Below are 16,060 nucleotides of genomic sequence, written 5' to 3'. Positions count from 1 at the left end.
AATCCAAGGATCTCAAGGCTAAAGGGAGAGCGTTCTAGAGCCTTGGAGCCACTACACAGAAAGCACAATCACCTCTTGTTTTATAACGTGTTCTGGGAACAGTTAGAAGGTCTTGGCCAGAAGACCTCAGAGAGCGACCAGAAATGTGTGCATGCAACAGATCCTCAATGTAAGAGGGAGCTTGACCATGCAAGGCTCTGTAAGTAATGGTTAAAATTTTAAAATGTACTCTAAAACCAATTGGAAGCCAATGAAAAGCCTTAAGCACAGAGTAATGTGCGATCTCCTGTTGGTTTTAGACAAAAGCCTTGCAGCTGCATTCTGCACAATTTGCAGTGGAGGATTTGTTTAGACAAATGTACAGTACATTGCAATAATCCACTTCACTGAGTGAAGTTAAAAGATTCAGTAATATTTACAAATTCAGAAGCATTTTTGCAAGTATCATCATCCACATGGATATTAAAATCGCAAACAGCGATCACTCTGTCCAGCTTAATAATGGATGATAAGAAGTCAGAAAAATCAGTAAGAAAAGAGGCGTCTGGCCCAGGTGGCCGGTAGACTAAAATACAATAAAATGTATTTGAACGACCAACCTTAGTCATCTGTAGTTCAAAAGAAGAGTACATGCCAGTGCGCATCGACTGGCAGATAAAATGTTTTTTAAAAACCACAGCAAGACCTCCACCATGGCCTGTGAGTCTTGGCGTGCTGATAAAAGTACAGTCCACAGGACAGAGCTCATTCAAGTGATAGTATTCCATATCCCGTTGCCAAGTCTCCGTGAGCAACAAGAAGTCCATGTTCTTGAAGGTAAATAAATCACTGAGCAAAAGAGACTTGTTTGCAATTGAACGGGCATTTATCAGACCCATCCTGAGCGGTGCAGGAACATCTGAAGCAGAGAAAGAGGCTCGCGGCAGCGACCTCAGATGCACAGAACACACACCGCGACCAGTGGTAGGGTTTCTCCAGGGCACCGCGACCAGAGTCCTGAGTTCTTCTGAGTTTTCCGGGCATCCGACCAGCACCAGCTAAAGTAGTGAGTGTACAGCTTGGATAACAGTGTAAATTTTCTGTCCCCTCAAAATAACATATTACACAGCCATTAATGTCTAAACTGCTGGCAACAAAAATGAGTAAGTGAAAATGCTATTTTTTTATGTTTATAAAAAAACATAAATTGTATGTTTAACGTTTAGGTTTTTTATGTTCTGCAGGACTGTGCCGAGTCATTTCAGAATCACATGAGCTGACTTAGTATCTTGGAATGACATCGGATATCTCAGATGGTTCTTGGTGTTTCACAACTTCTTTAGTTGAATTAAAAGTGTTTGTACATGTTTATCACAGAATATAAGGCAATTGAGTTTTAGGTAGAGAAAATGTATTCTTGTACCATTTTTCTAAATACTAGAAACCTGAATACCATACTAGGGTTAATCACCCACTGTTAATCAGTAAATGGTTAGCTAAAATATAATTTTGTTTGGTTAAACATTAATGGATGTTGTTTAAGTTTGTTGTGCAATCTTTCTTAAACTAACACAGTAAGAGAAGTAAGTTAACTGACATCAACATGGTTGAATTTGCAGAGATCCTCAGGAACATTGGAGAATTTGGATTATTCCAGCAGCTCACTCTTTTTGCTCTTTGCTTCCCAAATTTCTGTCAGTCTTTTCTATTCGCAAGCTTTGTTTTTATCGAGTCAGATCCAGAGCGACACTGTAACACAGACTGGATCCTTCAGGCTGACACTAACATCACCAGAGATGAGCAGCTGAACCTAACTCTGCCCCGGGAGGAGGATGGGACCTTCAGCAGGTGTCAGATGTTTGTCCCTGTTGACTGGGACATTGGTGCCATCAGGAAGTATGGACTCAATGAGACCACAGGGTGCCAGAACGGATGGGTGTACAGCAACATGCTGTATAAGGCCACCATAGTCACTGATGTAAGTAATGCGTATGACACATACTGCTGCTAGTGGAACAACAGGACAACAGGGGTTTGGACCCTATAGCAGGCATCTTAGGCAAAGCAAGTACAGTTAAACAATTTATTAAACCAAAACAGGGGCAAAAGCTTTTGATAAGGCTGAGATCAGACACAAGCAAACGCAAAGGCATGATGATATAATCCACAGAACAGGCAAGGTCTGAAAACAAACAAAGCTGGGCTGGGGGACCGTTGGCCTGGTTCTCCCGCGTTATCGCTCCCTGGCGGTAGCGAGCTTCCCGGCACGGCTTTCTGCTGTTCTTCCTTGGGGCGGGGTACAGCTTCCCCCTGGACATGCGGTCTGGGGTCCTTTGCGCTTTGGGGGGTCGCAGGGTGTCCTGGCTTCTGGGGGTGGGGGTCTGCGGTGGGATTGTGGGGCGATTATCGATGCATCTTGATGCATTATACTTTTTCCCTGGGCAGGGTCTCTGGATGGCTGCTGGGCGTTTAGTTTGTGCGTTGGAGTCCGGGGGAGGCATCTCCTCGTTGGCTTGGAGGGACCTGTTTGCGTTCCTGTTTTGCTTCGTTGGCCTCGGATCCGTGCTTGCCCATTTCTCTGTCGGCCAGTTGTTGGACCCCTCTGGATACTGAGGTATATAGTTAGTTTTCGGGATGTGCAGTGTGGGTGCGGGGCAGGGCTGTGCTCCGGTTTGTTCTGGGTTTGTGCCTGGAGTTCTCGGCCCTTGATGGATGGGTGGGTTGTTGGTGGCATGCAGCTGAGCTAGTTGATTTTGCCTCGTTGCTGGTTTGGCTGGTGTTGCATGGCGGCCGGGGGGCGCGCTGGGCATGGGGGATGTCGGCTGGCGCCGGCGGCCTTAGTTTTTTCCGGCGGTTGGGGGGACGGTGGACTTTTATTGGCGGGTGCACGGTGACCTTTGCGGCGCGTTTGCTGCCGGGCTGGGACTTGCTGCTGGTGTCTCTCTCCGCTGGCTTTCGCTGTCGTGTTGTTCCGTTTGCTCTCTCTCATTTGCCCGACCTCGCACGCGGGATTCGCGGGGGGCTGCTGGGCATGGGTGTCGCCGTGCTCGCGCAGTGTGCGCGTTGGGCTCGTCACTTGTGCATTGGTGTTGATGATTGCGTGGCATTTGGGCATTGTGGTTGTTTGCTGCGCGGCGGTGGGGTGCTGGATGGGGGGGGCCACTGGTCTATGTTGTGTCTGCGCCGCGGTCGGTCCGGGCGCTGCTCTTCCTCTTTTGCGTTCCGTCGGCATTACGTTGTCAACTGGCATTTGGGTCGGGGTCTTCTGCGTTTGCATCGCGGTGCATCTGGGAGTCTTTGTGTTTTTTTTTGATTTGATTTATTCTTTTTCTTTCTTCCACCCCTATTGGCTACTGGGGTTCTTGCCTGCCTGTTACAGTCGTGGCGTCCCACTCTCTCTAACTACATTCTTTAACAGGCTTATGCGCACACACATGTACACACACACACATACAGACACATTCACCCACACGCACACAGACACACACAGACACAAACAAACTTAGGTTTTCCCTGGTAGAATTATTCCTGATGCCTTTCTTTCAGTTACTTATTTAAATTAATTATTATTCCAGCTCTCGTGGCTGTGTTGTGTTGCTTATTTAGTGTGTGTGACTGTTTCTTGTTTTCATTGTTCTCTTAGTTGTCTTAATATGTCATTAATATGTCAGCTGTTTATTGCTGCTGTTCGTCTGGTTGTCTTTTACTATTATTATTATTTTTATTGTTTTTTTGTTTGTGTTGGTTTGTTTTTGTTTTTCTCCTCCCCAAGCCCCCCTCTCTGTTCTCTTGCAGGTTTCGTTGCTTTCTGCAATTGGTGTTTCCCACAGCTTTTCCCTGTTGTCCCCACCCTCCATCCCCCTTTCCCCCTTCTCTTGCAGGTGTTGTCCTTTCTCTGTGCTGTCTGTTTGTGCCCCCCCATCCCCGTGTCTGCCCCCCTGTCCGGCCCGGTGACAAATCAATACATAATTAAATAAATAATAAAACAGACAAAGGAGTATTTTAATACTCTCTTGTTAAAGTAAAATCTGTCTGGCACAATATGGTATCCAGGTCATATACTTCTATCTTATACTCTATACCAGGCTGCTGGGCAGGACAGGTTTAAAAAAATAAATAAATAAAATGAAAACAAACAAAGGATCAATTTTAAAAAGCACAGATAATCAAACAAAATACTGCAAGCAAGCATCAGGAGAATGGCTGGAATGTGAGTCAAAAGACATTGACGAACTGTGAACAAACAGTGAGGGAAACAGGCAAACTAAATACACAAATGAGGACATGATAACAAAGGACAGTGGAAACTAATCAGCTAGAAGCAACCAATTAAACAAGCGGAAAAACACAAGTGTCCAGGGAGCTGAAGAATGGAGCTGGTAAAAAAGATCCAAGTCGAACTAATGTGTGTGGAGGTGGTCCAGAGGAGGCATCCAGGGGCAAGTTTCCAGGGAACTGGTACTCTCAGATGAACAACCAGAGGGCTGGACAGGGGTGTAGTGGAAGTCCTGGGCCCCTGACTGGGGACCAAGAGCTGGTGTCAGCCGAGCCGGCATCAATGAGCCATGAGCTGGTGTCAGCTGGTGTCAGAGAGAATGGTTTTCTCCAAGAGTGCAAGTACGAAAGGTCTGTGTTTAAAGTCCATGGAATGTTTAAGTGAAGTTTAAGATTTGAATGTAATTTTTCAAAGGAGGACAACCATTCTTTTAGAGCCTCTGAAAACAGACCAGTTCTATATGAAGCCACCATAGTATTGATGTAAGTAATGAGTATCACATATACTGCCGCTAGCACAGCAGCAGGATAACAAGGGTTTGGACAAAATAGCAGACATCTTAGGCAAAGCAGATACAGTGATATAATAAAAAACAACAGGTGATCCAACACAAGCAAAATAATCCAGAACAGAGAAGGCAAGATGCATAAACCAAAGTGCTGGCAATGTCCAGAAGCAAACAAAGAATAAATCCCCAAAACAAGCAGGCAAGGTCCAGAAAACACAGATAATCAAAGAAAACTCTGGGAATCAAGCACTAGGCTGCAACATGAGTCAAAAGACATCAATAAACTGGCAAAGAGTGAGGCAAACAATACACTATTCTATCAGTTCAATTGTATTATATAGTGCCAATTTATAACAAAAGTTATCTCATTGCACTTTTCATATAGAGCAGGTCTAGACTGTACACATTATAATATTTTTAACAGAAACTCAACAGTTCCCACCATGAGTAAGCACTAATGAGGAGACGATGAAGGGACAGGTGAAACTAATCAGAGAGAAGCAACCAATTACTTCCTGCAGAGCAGGAAATGAAGTTACTGGAATGAGAGGGAATGAAAATAAGACTGTAAAACTGGAAACACAGAATAATGAATGACATGGAAAAACATAAACTAAAACACAGAGTGGGGAGACCCAAAGACAGAAGGTGGACTAAACACAAGAGTAAGAGTTTAACAAAATAAAATAGAAATTAAAAAACAAAACATCAAACCTTATTAATGAGTGTAGTAACTAGAAAAATTACCTTCATTAAATCCTTCCTTCATCACTCATTTGTTTTTTTTTTGCCTCTTTCTTTCTTAACAGTATGACCTGGTTTGTGACAAGGCTAAATTGGTGGAAGTGGTTCAAGCAGTGCTCATGGCTGGAGTTCTTGTCGGTTCTCTCATATTCGGTCCCTTTGCTGAATCGTAAGTGTATTTCATGTAGTAAAAATATAATATTTTTACTTAGAAGATGCAAGTTACAGAAATGCAAATTTGTTAAAAACATGTGTATCTGCAGGTCTCAAAAACACTGAATTTAGTTTCCACAAAAAAAGGGTATACCTTATAAAGGTCTTTACAATTTTAAACATTGTCTTTAGTAATGTTAGTTATAAAATGTTTTATATCTAATTAACTCACAATACAGACCTAGTTGTAGCTGAAGTTTTTAAGGCCATTGTGTTCACATACAGCTGCTGGTCATTTCTAGTGTTCATTCATATTCCATGTGTCTATATTAAATACCTATTGTTGATGAAATTAGGTGTTTATTAATTGGAGCATATGGTTATAGCTATATCTATCTTTCCTCATAGAGCCATTAGCTCTTTTAATTTTGGGTTGATCATCTCTGTCTGCTGCAGGTTTGGTCGCAAACGAGGATCTCAAATATCATTGGTCATAATATTCATATTTATTATAACAACAGGGCTGTGCCCCAGTGTCTACTTATATTTAGTTTCTCAGTTCATGGTGGGAGTTGGAGCTGGTGGATATCGCGTCAACTGTATTGTACTAGGTACGTACTACATGCTCAGTTCAGTAGCAGCTATACATATTCTTGAAGCATGTGTAATTATTTAGCACGTGCCATAAATTTTCATCAGAAATTTCAGGCTATTCAAATCAACTTACATGAGACTATAGATAGACTACAAATAGCAAATTGGCATAACAGCATATTGATATAAACGATATATTAACACTAATGATTTAAAGTAAAACACAGAAAAGCAAAAGTTACAGAGAAATATAAGATGACTGAAAACTTCTGACCAACAATTGTTTTGTATAGTTTAGTTAATGTTACATTTTTAAATTATTCTTATGACATGTTTTGTTAAAATATAAAATCCTAGTGAAAACTGTTATTATTAATTAATTGTATATTTTCTTGTTGCAGCCACTGAGTGGATTGGGGTGTCCAAACGATCATGGGGAGCATGTGTGGTTCAGCTATGTAGTGCAGTTGGAATGTGTACCCTCGCTGGTTTGATCTACTTCATCAGAGACTGGAGGCTGGCTCAACTAATCACGGCAGCTCCACTTAGCGTGGTTGTTATCTACATATGGTGTGTATAAGCCCTTTATTGCCTTTTATTGTTTTATTTGTATATGAGGCTCTTTGAACTGTCACTTTCCTTTTTTTCAATCAGGTTTATTCCAGAGTCAGCCAGATGGTTGTTAAGCCGAGGAAGGACTGAGGAGGCTAAAGAGCTAATTGCCAAGGCAGCAGCCATCAACAAACGCACTGTTCCAGCCTTTCTTCTGGACAAAGTACTGACCATTCTCAATGTCTTTTCTTTCCATTATCAAGCTTTTTGAAAAGTTTGAAACAGAAAGCTCGAAAATTATTCACCAATGACATCACTAGTTGACTTAGTAAATTTACCAAGTCTGAGAAAATAACTGCTAGTGATTTCACAGATATCTCTGCTGGGGTTTAACCTACTGAAAGCCTGCATTAAAGGGGACCTATTATGCTTTTTCATATTTTCAGGCATATCTATTATGTTACAATGTCAGATGTTCATGTTAAACATGACCAAAGCTTCAAATAATGCGGTAAAATTATTTAAAATATTTTGAAAGTTGTGTTCAGTGGTAAATTCATTTAGCTGAACTGATATCACAGGTGTGCAGTCAGAACTGAGTTAGAAGTTTTACAGTGGGGAGAACAAGTATTTGATACACTGCTGATTTTGCAGGTTTTCCTACTTACAAAGCATGTAGAGGTCTGTAATTTTTATCATAGGTACACTTCAACTGTGAGAGACGGAATCTAAAACAAAAATCCAGAAAATCACATTGTATGATTTTTATATAATTAATTTGCATTAATGTCTGTTACAGATTGCTGTGAAAGATGTTAGTAACAAAGGAGGCATTAAAGTTATTTTCAGATCACCTGTACTGACCAAATATTTCCTCATCATAACTTTGGCATGGTGAGTTGAAGTCCCCCTCACCTCTACTTAGTACCCTTTAGCTCATTGTGTTGGTTTTAAGTCTCTGTAAACTCACCATCACCCTGGTTTCCAGCTGCAAATAGCAGACAAGGTTAGCAACTAGCTGGTGAACATAATGGAGCATTTAGCAGCTGAAGTGCCTGATGTTTCTCTCAGGAGTTTGTGGAGACCAAAGCAGAGCAAGTAGGAACAAGAGTGAATATTTGACTTACATTCATCAGGCAGCCAGAAAGTAAAAAAAAAAGAAGTTGCAAACAGTAAATTGTTAGCTAACATGTTGTATGCAATTGTTACGGGTCCAAGGGATAGGTACCTTAATAGCAGATATGTAACCTGTATGAAAGTAGGTGAAACAGGAGCAAAGAAGATTTGGTGCGTCTGCGTTTTGTTCCAGATTACAGAGTGCTGAATAACAGGAAACCGGGCCCTGACAACAATAAACACATTTCACATCCAATAAACATCTTTAGTAATTTAAATACCTTTTCTTCTTACAGTATGTAACTGCTCTTACGTTTACGTCTAATATAACTTGGACAGGGCGGCACAGTGGTGCAGTGGTTAGCACTGTCGCCTCACACAGCAAGAAGGTTGTGGGTTCAAACCCCGGCCTTTCTGTGTGGAGTTTGCTTGTTCTCCCCGTGTCTGCGTGGGTTCTCTCCGGGTTTCCTCCCACCATCCAAAGATATGCAGACTAGGTTAATTAGTGACTCTGTCCTTAGGCGTGAGTGTAAGTGGTTGTTTGTCTACGTGTGGCCCAGCGATGGACTGGCGACCTGTACAGGGTGTACCCTGCCTTGCGCCCAATGACAGCAGGGATTGGCTCCAGCCCCCCGTGACCCTGTACGCAGGATAAGCGGTTGACGATGGATGGATAACTTGGACAGGGCCTATACTGCCCCTTTAATGTGTCAGAATTGACAAACTTCTGTAATAATTTCAGTCCAGTGAAATGCATTGATTAGAAAATGCTACATATTTTAATCATATATTGAACTGGAAACAACCGGAAATATTGAAGTTGGCGAGGTACGTTTTAACATAGTGCATATTACTTATAAATATCTTATCAAACAAACATCTAAAATATCTTCAGTGTACATGAGCTGGATCTGCCACAACATGTTCCCACCGTAAACTTTAAACGTCTGGTATTCGTAGCACCAACATGACAGGGCAAACTTACTTCCTGTATTTACCTACGTTAAAATCATCGTACACATTCCAAACATAAAACAAACAATAATGTTATAAGTGTTATAAACTCAGTAGTTATGGGTTATTTATACTTTAGCGACCTGTATGAAAGTGAAACAGGAGCAATGTGCATCTGCGTTTTGTTCCAGACTGCTACTGAGGAAACAGCGGAGGTGCCGCTCGCTCACCATTCCCCGTAGCAACTAGCGTAACCACGACCGTTACACCTCACTGCTCTACAGAAAGCTGTATACCTCACTCAGTTAGTACAATACCAATATTGGTCACACTACCTTAGATGTGCCACACAATAATATTTAAAATCTGTGTGTCAAAAGGTTTTTTAGCTTGTTGTGGAGTTCCACCCCAAGTGGCCAAAAATAACAAATTAATATCGCTTTAAGTGAATAAAACAACAACATTTTTCAAGGATTGAGTCACAGCTGTAGAAGCTTCAGTAGTCTGAGTTAGATCAATTGGGTATTGTCTTGTTACTACCAAATTAACACTTTGTGATACTAGCCCTCTACTGCATCTCAGCATGGAAACACTGCATATGGAAACACAAATAGGCAATTTCATACTAAAAAAACTGTTACTGAGTTTTAATTTAAACATACCACTGAACAACAGAACAACAACATGGATCAGTAGTTAGCACTTTTGCCTCACAGAAGTTAAGTCTTTGCATGCTAATCACATGTTTACATATTCCTTTTTCCGCCCACAGATCATTCAGGTTGACTGAATGTAAGTGTGAATGTGTTTGTCTGTGTATGTGTTAGCATTCAGGTATATACAAATAAAGAAAATGTGTTGATTAAACCACACATTGGTTGAGTTCTAATAGCCAAAGATGTTATTTGTGAGGTTTTTGATGCTGCAGAATTGTTGACCAAAATTTGGCACAATCCCATTACCCAATCAAGAACAACGGTGGAAATGTTCAAAAGCTGTTGTGGAGATGCTGAATCCTTTATAATGTAGAACTTTTGAGGTCTCATCCTCTGTATGACTAATTTGTTTCCTTCTGTCTTTTAACTTAGGTTTTCAGTGAACCTTTCCATTTACTGCATTTACTTCAATGTGGGAAACCTTGGCTTGAACATCTTTCTGACACAGCTTTTGTTTGGTGCCATTGAAATACCAGCTCATATACTTTGTATGTGGCTTTTGGAGGTTATAGGAAGAAAAAAATTGCTTGGATCAACCATTATCACTGCAGGACTCTCTTGCATGCTTATCCTAGCTGTTCCTCAAGGTAACCACCCTTGGCAAATTTTAGCAAAATGACTCTTGAATTTCAATTTTTTGTCTGATTGTCAAGTTTTGATTTTGTATGTTTTGTTTTTTCAGAATATTCCATTGCTGTAACATCTTTGGCCGTCTTATCACGTTTTTTCCTGTTGTGGGCTGTTTCTGTATGTAATGTTTTTGTTCAGGAGTTGTTCCCAACATCTGTTAGGTAGGTTTTCAGAGGTTTTATGTGCAAACTTTCAGACCATGGAGAATCACCATTTAAGATGTATTAAATGATTTGTATTAATGCAATTCAATTCAAATTAGCTTTATTGGCATGAATGTGTAACAACAATATTGCCAAAGCATTATTAACCTACTTGGGTGTCCAATGAATGTCTTGACACAGGGGGCAATAAGTAGGCTACTGAATGGTTAAGACAGTCACAGAAATAGATTTAAAATTATATTGAGTATATTTTGTCAAAGAGTGATAGGCTCCACCACTGTATGTTTGAAGCAAGTGGTTCTTGCAAAATTAGTTTTTTGCCCAAAAGTGGAAATGTCACTTTTCACTTTACCCCTTTCAGACAAACGGCCACAGCTTTAGGAGCCATTGCAGCAAGAACAGGTGGATTACTGGCTCCACTGCTCAACATGTTGTCCATGTACCACCGGGTCATACCCATCATAGTCTTCAGCAGCCTTGCACTGTTCAGTGGAGCTCTCAGCTTCCTGCTTCCTGAGACCAGGAGAAAAGACCTTCCTGAGTTTGACAATGACGCTGAGAACAACAGGTACTTATGGCAAATATGTTCCATCACTATATACTGTATGTCATTAAACAAGTTGATATCTCTTACATTTCACAATTTGCTCCCTGATGTCTCTAATCTGCCCTTTGTGTTTCAGAAAAAGGACCTACACAGCCAGTTCTTCAGATTCAACCAAGCTGTAGACATCTTCAATCCACACAGAAGTCATTACTTAACAACATATGAACAGATCAAAAGCAGCAGTAGAAATTATAGTTGTGTAAACACAATGATTTCTTACCTTTTGCTTTTGTTTTCTTATGCCACTTAATTTATCATTAAGTATTTAAAGTTGACTTGTCATTAAGCTATCAATAAATGGTGATTTTTTTGTTCTGAATTGGGCTCATTTTGCACTGTGCATCCGGAAAGTTTTCACAGCGCTTCACTTTTTCCTTATTTTGTTATGTTACAGCCTTATTCCAAAATGGATGAAATTCATTATTTTCCTCTAAATTCACAACAATACCCAATAATGACAACGTGAAAGGAGTTTGAAATCTTTGCAAATTTATTAAAAATAATATAGCAAAAATAACAAAGAAGTACATGTATACTTTTTTTTAAATGACTCTGTATATGTGAATTAAAGGTATGTGCTAATCAAACTTTCTTTTAAACGTACCATTTGTACCAACTAAACACTAAGTACATCCATTTCCCTTACAATTGCAGTAACAAACATATGTACTTTTTCCAGAAATTCTACATGTAGCAGAAGCATTACAGCAAACTTTGGAAGATTTCTAGGAAATTTGTTGGAAGTTAAAGATATAGTTTCTCATTTCGAGAAATACACTTGTTTGCTTTCTTGCCTGTAGTTAGATGAGAAAATAAAAACTACTCTCAATCTAAATATGCGTCCGGCCGAGATTTCTAAATAGCCCAAAATGTCCAGGTATCCGGTTTTTGCTCTAGAGTCGCAATTATTGTGTGCCTTTTTGCATTGTTTTGACCAATTACATTTTACTCTTGGCAGACTTTTTCTTGCGTACTGGCACTGCTCACAAGTTCCTGGTTTTCTTGTCTGCCCTCCACCAGCTGAGACAGAGAAGGGAGAAGATCGGGTGCTTTTTTTATCGAAGCGTGTGCATAAACTTGCTTGTCAATATCTCTTTTCATGATCAATCACAGCCTGGATTGGGATGGACATTAAAAAATGTTGATGTAGTGCTACAGCAAACTTTTTAAATGTTGAACTCATTCTGCATGAATGGTTATGATTATTGATAAGACAACACTTAACATTAACAAATTAGAGACTCACCACCATGTACGCTAGAGCATTTTTCTTGCACAAGGAATGAATGAGAACAACGTAGGCTACTATAATGAAACTGCTGTAACTGAAATTAATATTATAATAATAATATATACTAGTGGTAAGCTTGTTGAAATGTTCCAAATAGGCCTACTATAAACAATTTGTTGGCAGACATAAGCCAAATAAAGTGTAACCTATAAATATATTAGTATTATTAACATTAAACTTTTTATTATTATTATTCATTGTTAACCTACTACACAAATCTATACTATTTACCAGGTAGAGGAGCGCTGTCCTGTCCACATCAAGCCAAACTCCCACTACACCTGCTGAAGGACAACTCAGCCCTTTCCTCGAGGACTCCCACCTCTGATGCAGCCTGGTGCAGACTCTAATCCCGCCCCTGTACCAACCAGCTGCCTCCATACAAACATCCCAAGCCAAGACACCAGTCACAACACTGCACCTGTCCAAGGCCCGGACTCTAGCCAGCCTCCAGCTAGGAGCTCCAGACCTGAAACCACCACCACAGCTCCACATCCAGACCCGACAGCTGAAATCTGAACAAACACACACAGGCAGAAAGGCTGACATTATCTTCCTCATTCCTGGTTCCTGGATGAAAAGACCTTATTCCCAAGGCACAAAATGGAGAACATCTGGTGTCATTGAGCAAGCCTCCACCAATTTCCCTACCAGCAAGATAGTCATATCCACGCTGCTGCACAGGAGAGACTTCCACCCCCACACTATTCACAGAGTGAATACCAGAATATCCAGAGATTGTGCCCTCATACCCAACGTGTTCTTGGCCCACCACCCGACCCTCCCCCTGGACTGCCTGTATGGTAACCCTACAACCACTCCAAGTGGTAACCACACAACGCAGACCTCCAGGACCTCCTAGACCTTCAAGACCATCCAGACCATCCAGACCTCAACCATACATCCACCCCCGGCCGTCAGAGAGGTCGGCCAGGCCACCAAACCCACCGCATTACCAACATCACAACCCACAGCCAACACAACACTGGCCCCTGATACCCAGCCAGAGAGCCCCCCAGCCTGGAGGTCCTATACCCCCCCCCCATCCCAACGGCAGAACCAAGACTGCAGGAGCAGCAGCCTATTGGACTGAACTATGCTGCAGTGGTGAGAAGAGCCACAGCCCCCCTCTGGTGAACTCAAAGATATATTACACATGCTAAACCTGCTCTGCTCTTGCCTCATAACATGGTGGAAGAGCAGAGACCTCTTAGAGGCATCACAATAATTCATAATTTAGCATGCTGGATATCATTTTAAAGGAATAGTAATATAAGGACAATTCTAAATAGTATTTCACACGATACACACTCTAAAATGTCACTCAAAGTTTAATATTTTATTCATTTACCTACAACACTATTTTCCTCTTTTTACACTTTTTACATTTTCTTTTTCTTTTTGTTTGTTACTAGTATTATTTTTTAATATCTAGTTTACTATTATTATTATTTGTTTTTTAAGGTGTTTGTCTAATTTTTGAACAGATTACACTTGGAGATGAAATCGTTTACAATAACATGTTGGAACATTCAAGGTCTGAGATCATCAGCTTTTGGTTTAAAGAGTAGAAATCCAGATTTTAATAGAGAGTTAAAAGACTTTGACATCATAGTTTTACAGACATGGTGCAGAGAAGATGTTTCCACTGGTCGTCCTCACGGCTACACTGAGATTATTATACCATCAACAAAAAATCCAACAATAACCCAAGGCAGAGATTCAGGAGGCGTATGGTGTAAATCAGAACTGAGCCAGTCCATCACAGTTATTAAAAAAGAAGAATCTTATGTATGGTTGAAAATTAACAAACAGATGATTTGTGCTGAGCAACATGTCTACATGTGTGCCATCCATATACCTCCATCAGAATCCCCCTACTACAACCCAGATATTTTCTCTATAAATAAATAAAGTATATCTATTCTTGAGGAGGAAGTTAACCATTATAAAACCATGGGAAATGTATTACTCTGTGGGGACTTGAACACTCGAACAGGGGAAAGAGCTGATACTATGAACACCCAGGGAGACAAACACTTACCTGGAAGCACCTGCTGCCCCTTCCCTGAATGTCCTGCTAGAAAGAGCTTTGACAAGCTTACTAATACAAGCGGTATGCAGCTTTTACAGCTCTGCCATACGCTGGGTCTGTACATAGTCAATGGCTACGAGGGGACTCTCTGGGTCGCTACACTTACAGCTCAGCTCTTGGCAGTAGTACGGTAGATTATTTTATTACAGATCTAGATCCAATGTCTCTCAGAGCTGTCACAGTCAGCCTCACACCCCTTTCAGACCACAGCAAAATCACTATCTATCTGAAAAGGGCTCAGTCTAAGTCTGGAGCCCCTACTGCCTGTGAACTGTTTAACAGCACATACTCATACAGATGGACCCGAGACAGCATGGGGGCGTACCAAAAGGCACTTGAAAATCAAAACATACATGATTTAACTCATTTATTTCTAACTGAAACATTTCCCTAGAATAATTCTGGTGTAAATTCTGCTGTGGACAATTCAATATTTCATCATTTGGCTTCATTGTCTAATTTGAAAGCCTCCAAACCAAAACCTCAACAAATGAACAATAACAAATGGTTTGACACTGAATGCAAAAACCTAAGGAAAACTTTAAGGAAATTATCAAATGAAAAGCATAGGGACCCAGATAACCACAACATACGCTGTCAATATGAGGCCACTCTGAAACAATACAAGTACACCCTAAATACTAAGAAAAAACAACACAGAAAGAAGCAGCTCTGTGAAATTGAGGAATCCTTAGAGTCCAACCAGTTCTGGGAGAAATGGAACAAACTAAACAAAACCCAGCAGGATGAATTGGTGATCCAAGATGGAAATACTTGGATTAATCACTTTAGTGAATTATACAGTAATATTATAAAAAATGATGATCAGTACGAGATATTCACGAAATGGAAAACTCTAGAGGCAGTGATAAAAAACAACCAAAACCCTCTAGATTACCCTGTAACAGAACAAGAATGAACAAGTCCAGTCCAGTAACCTGGGAAAAATATCCTGCAACATCATTAATAAATGACATGTCAACTTTCTTGATGACCACAATATTCTGCAAAAATGCCAAATTGGTTTTTTGCCAAATTGCCGCACAACGGACCATATATTTACCCTCCAGACTCTAATTAATCAAGAATTAAACATTAAGAAAAGAAAGGTATATGCCTGTTTTGTTGACTTCCAAAAAGCCTTTGATTCCATCTGGCACGAGGGCCTTTTCTATAGAAACAAACAATCAGCATTCTTCTCCCAGGGCCGGGGAGTGAGGCAGGGATGCAATCTCAGTCCAATTCTCTTCAATCTATATATCAATGAATTAGTAAACCAATTAGAGAGTTCCACGGCACCCGGCCTCCTCCTGAACGACACAGAGATCAGAGGTCTGCTGTATGCAGATGACTTAGTGTTGCTTTCACCTACTAAAGAAGGTTTGCAGTAGCACCTTAATCTCCTGCAGAGATTCTGTCAGACCTGACAGTAAACACAGCAAAGACTAAGATAATGATCTTTCAGAAACAATACAGAAATCACATTACACACAATTTCTATTTAGACACCACTAAATTACAACACACAAAAAACTACACTTACCTTGGCCTCAACATTACATACACAGGGAACTTCAACATGGGTGTGAAAGACCTGAGGGAAAAAGCAAGGAGAGCTTTCTATGCAATAAAAAGAAACATTAAAATATATATTCCAATTGAAATCTAGCTTAAAATATTC

At 40.6% G+C, this 16,060-nt stretch overlaps 1 protein-coding gene across 1 annotated transcript; it reads left to right on the top strand.

The window, feature by feature from the left end:
- The first annotated feature begins 1,430 nt into the window (after nucleotides 1-1,430).
- LOC119902479 (solute carrier family 22 member 13-like) lies at nucleotides 1,431-11,580 on the top strand. Its single transcript, XM_038718695.1, has 10 exons — nucleotides 1,431-1,957; nucleotides 5,573-5,676; nucleotides 6,117-6,271; nucleotides 6,656-6,824; nucleotides 6,909-7,029; nucleotides 7,606-7,700; nucleotides 9,965-10,179; nucleotides 10,275-10,383; nucleotides 10,748-10,954; nucleotides 11,070-11,580. Exons 1-10 carry the CDS (start codon nucleotides 1,583-1,585, stop codon nucleotides 11,113-11,115), a joined length of 1,596 nt encoding a protein of 531 aa, XP_038574623.1. The 5' UTR covers nucleotides 1,431-1,582; the 3' UTR covers nucleotides 11,116-11,580.
- The last annotated feature ends 4,480 nt before the right edge of the window (nucleotides 11,581-16,060 follow it).

This window comes from Micropterus salmoides, unplaced genomic scaffold (genome assembly GCF_014851395.1).
Source record: "Micropterus salmoides isolate LMB-PRFRI ecotype aquatic unplaced genomic scaffold, ASM1485139v1 Ms_hic_scaffold_14, whole genome shotgun sequence".
Classification (NCBI taxonomy): Eukaryota; Metazoa; Chordata; class Actinopteri; order Centrarchiformes; family Centrarchidae; genus Micropterus; species Micropterus salmoides.
Note: the sequence above shows the minus strand (reverse complement) of the source record. Positions and strands in the feature narration are given on the sequence as shown.

Bases quoted from the DNA above. Each gene is read 5' to 3' on its own strand.
- LOC119902479 (XM_038718695.1), top strand. From the start codon at position 1,583: ATGGTTGAATTTGCAGAGATCCTCAGGAACATTGGAGAATTTGGATTA. The intron at 7,030-7,605 runs GTACTGACCATT...TGTCTGTTACAG, and splicing joins CAGCCTTTCTTCTGGACAAA to ATTGCTGTGAAAGATGTTAG. The intron at 10,955-11,069 runs GTACTTATGGCA...TTTGTGTTTCAG, and splicing joins AATGACGCTGAGAACAACAG to AAAAAGGACCTACACAGCCA.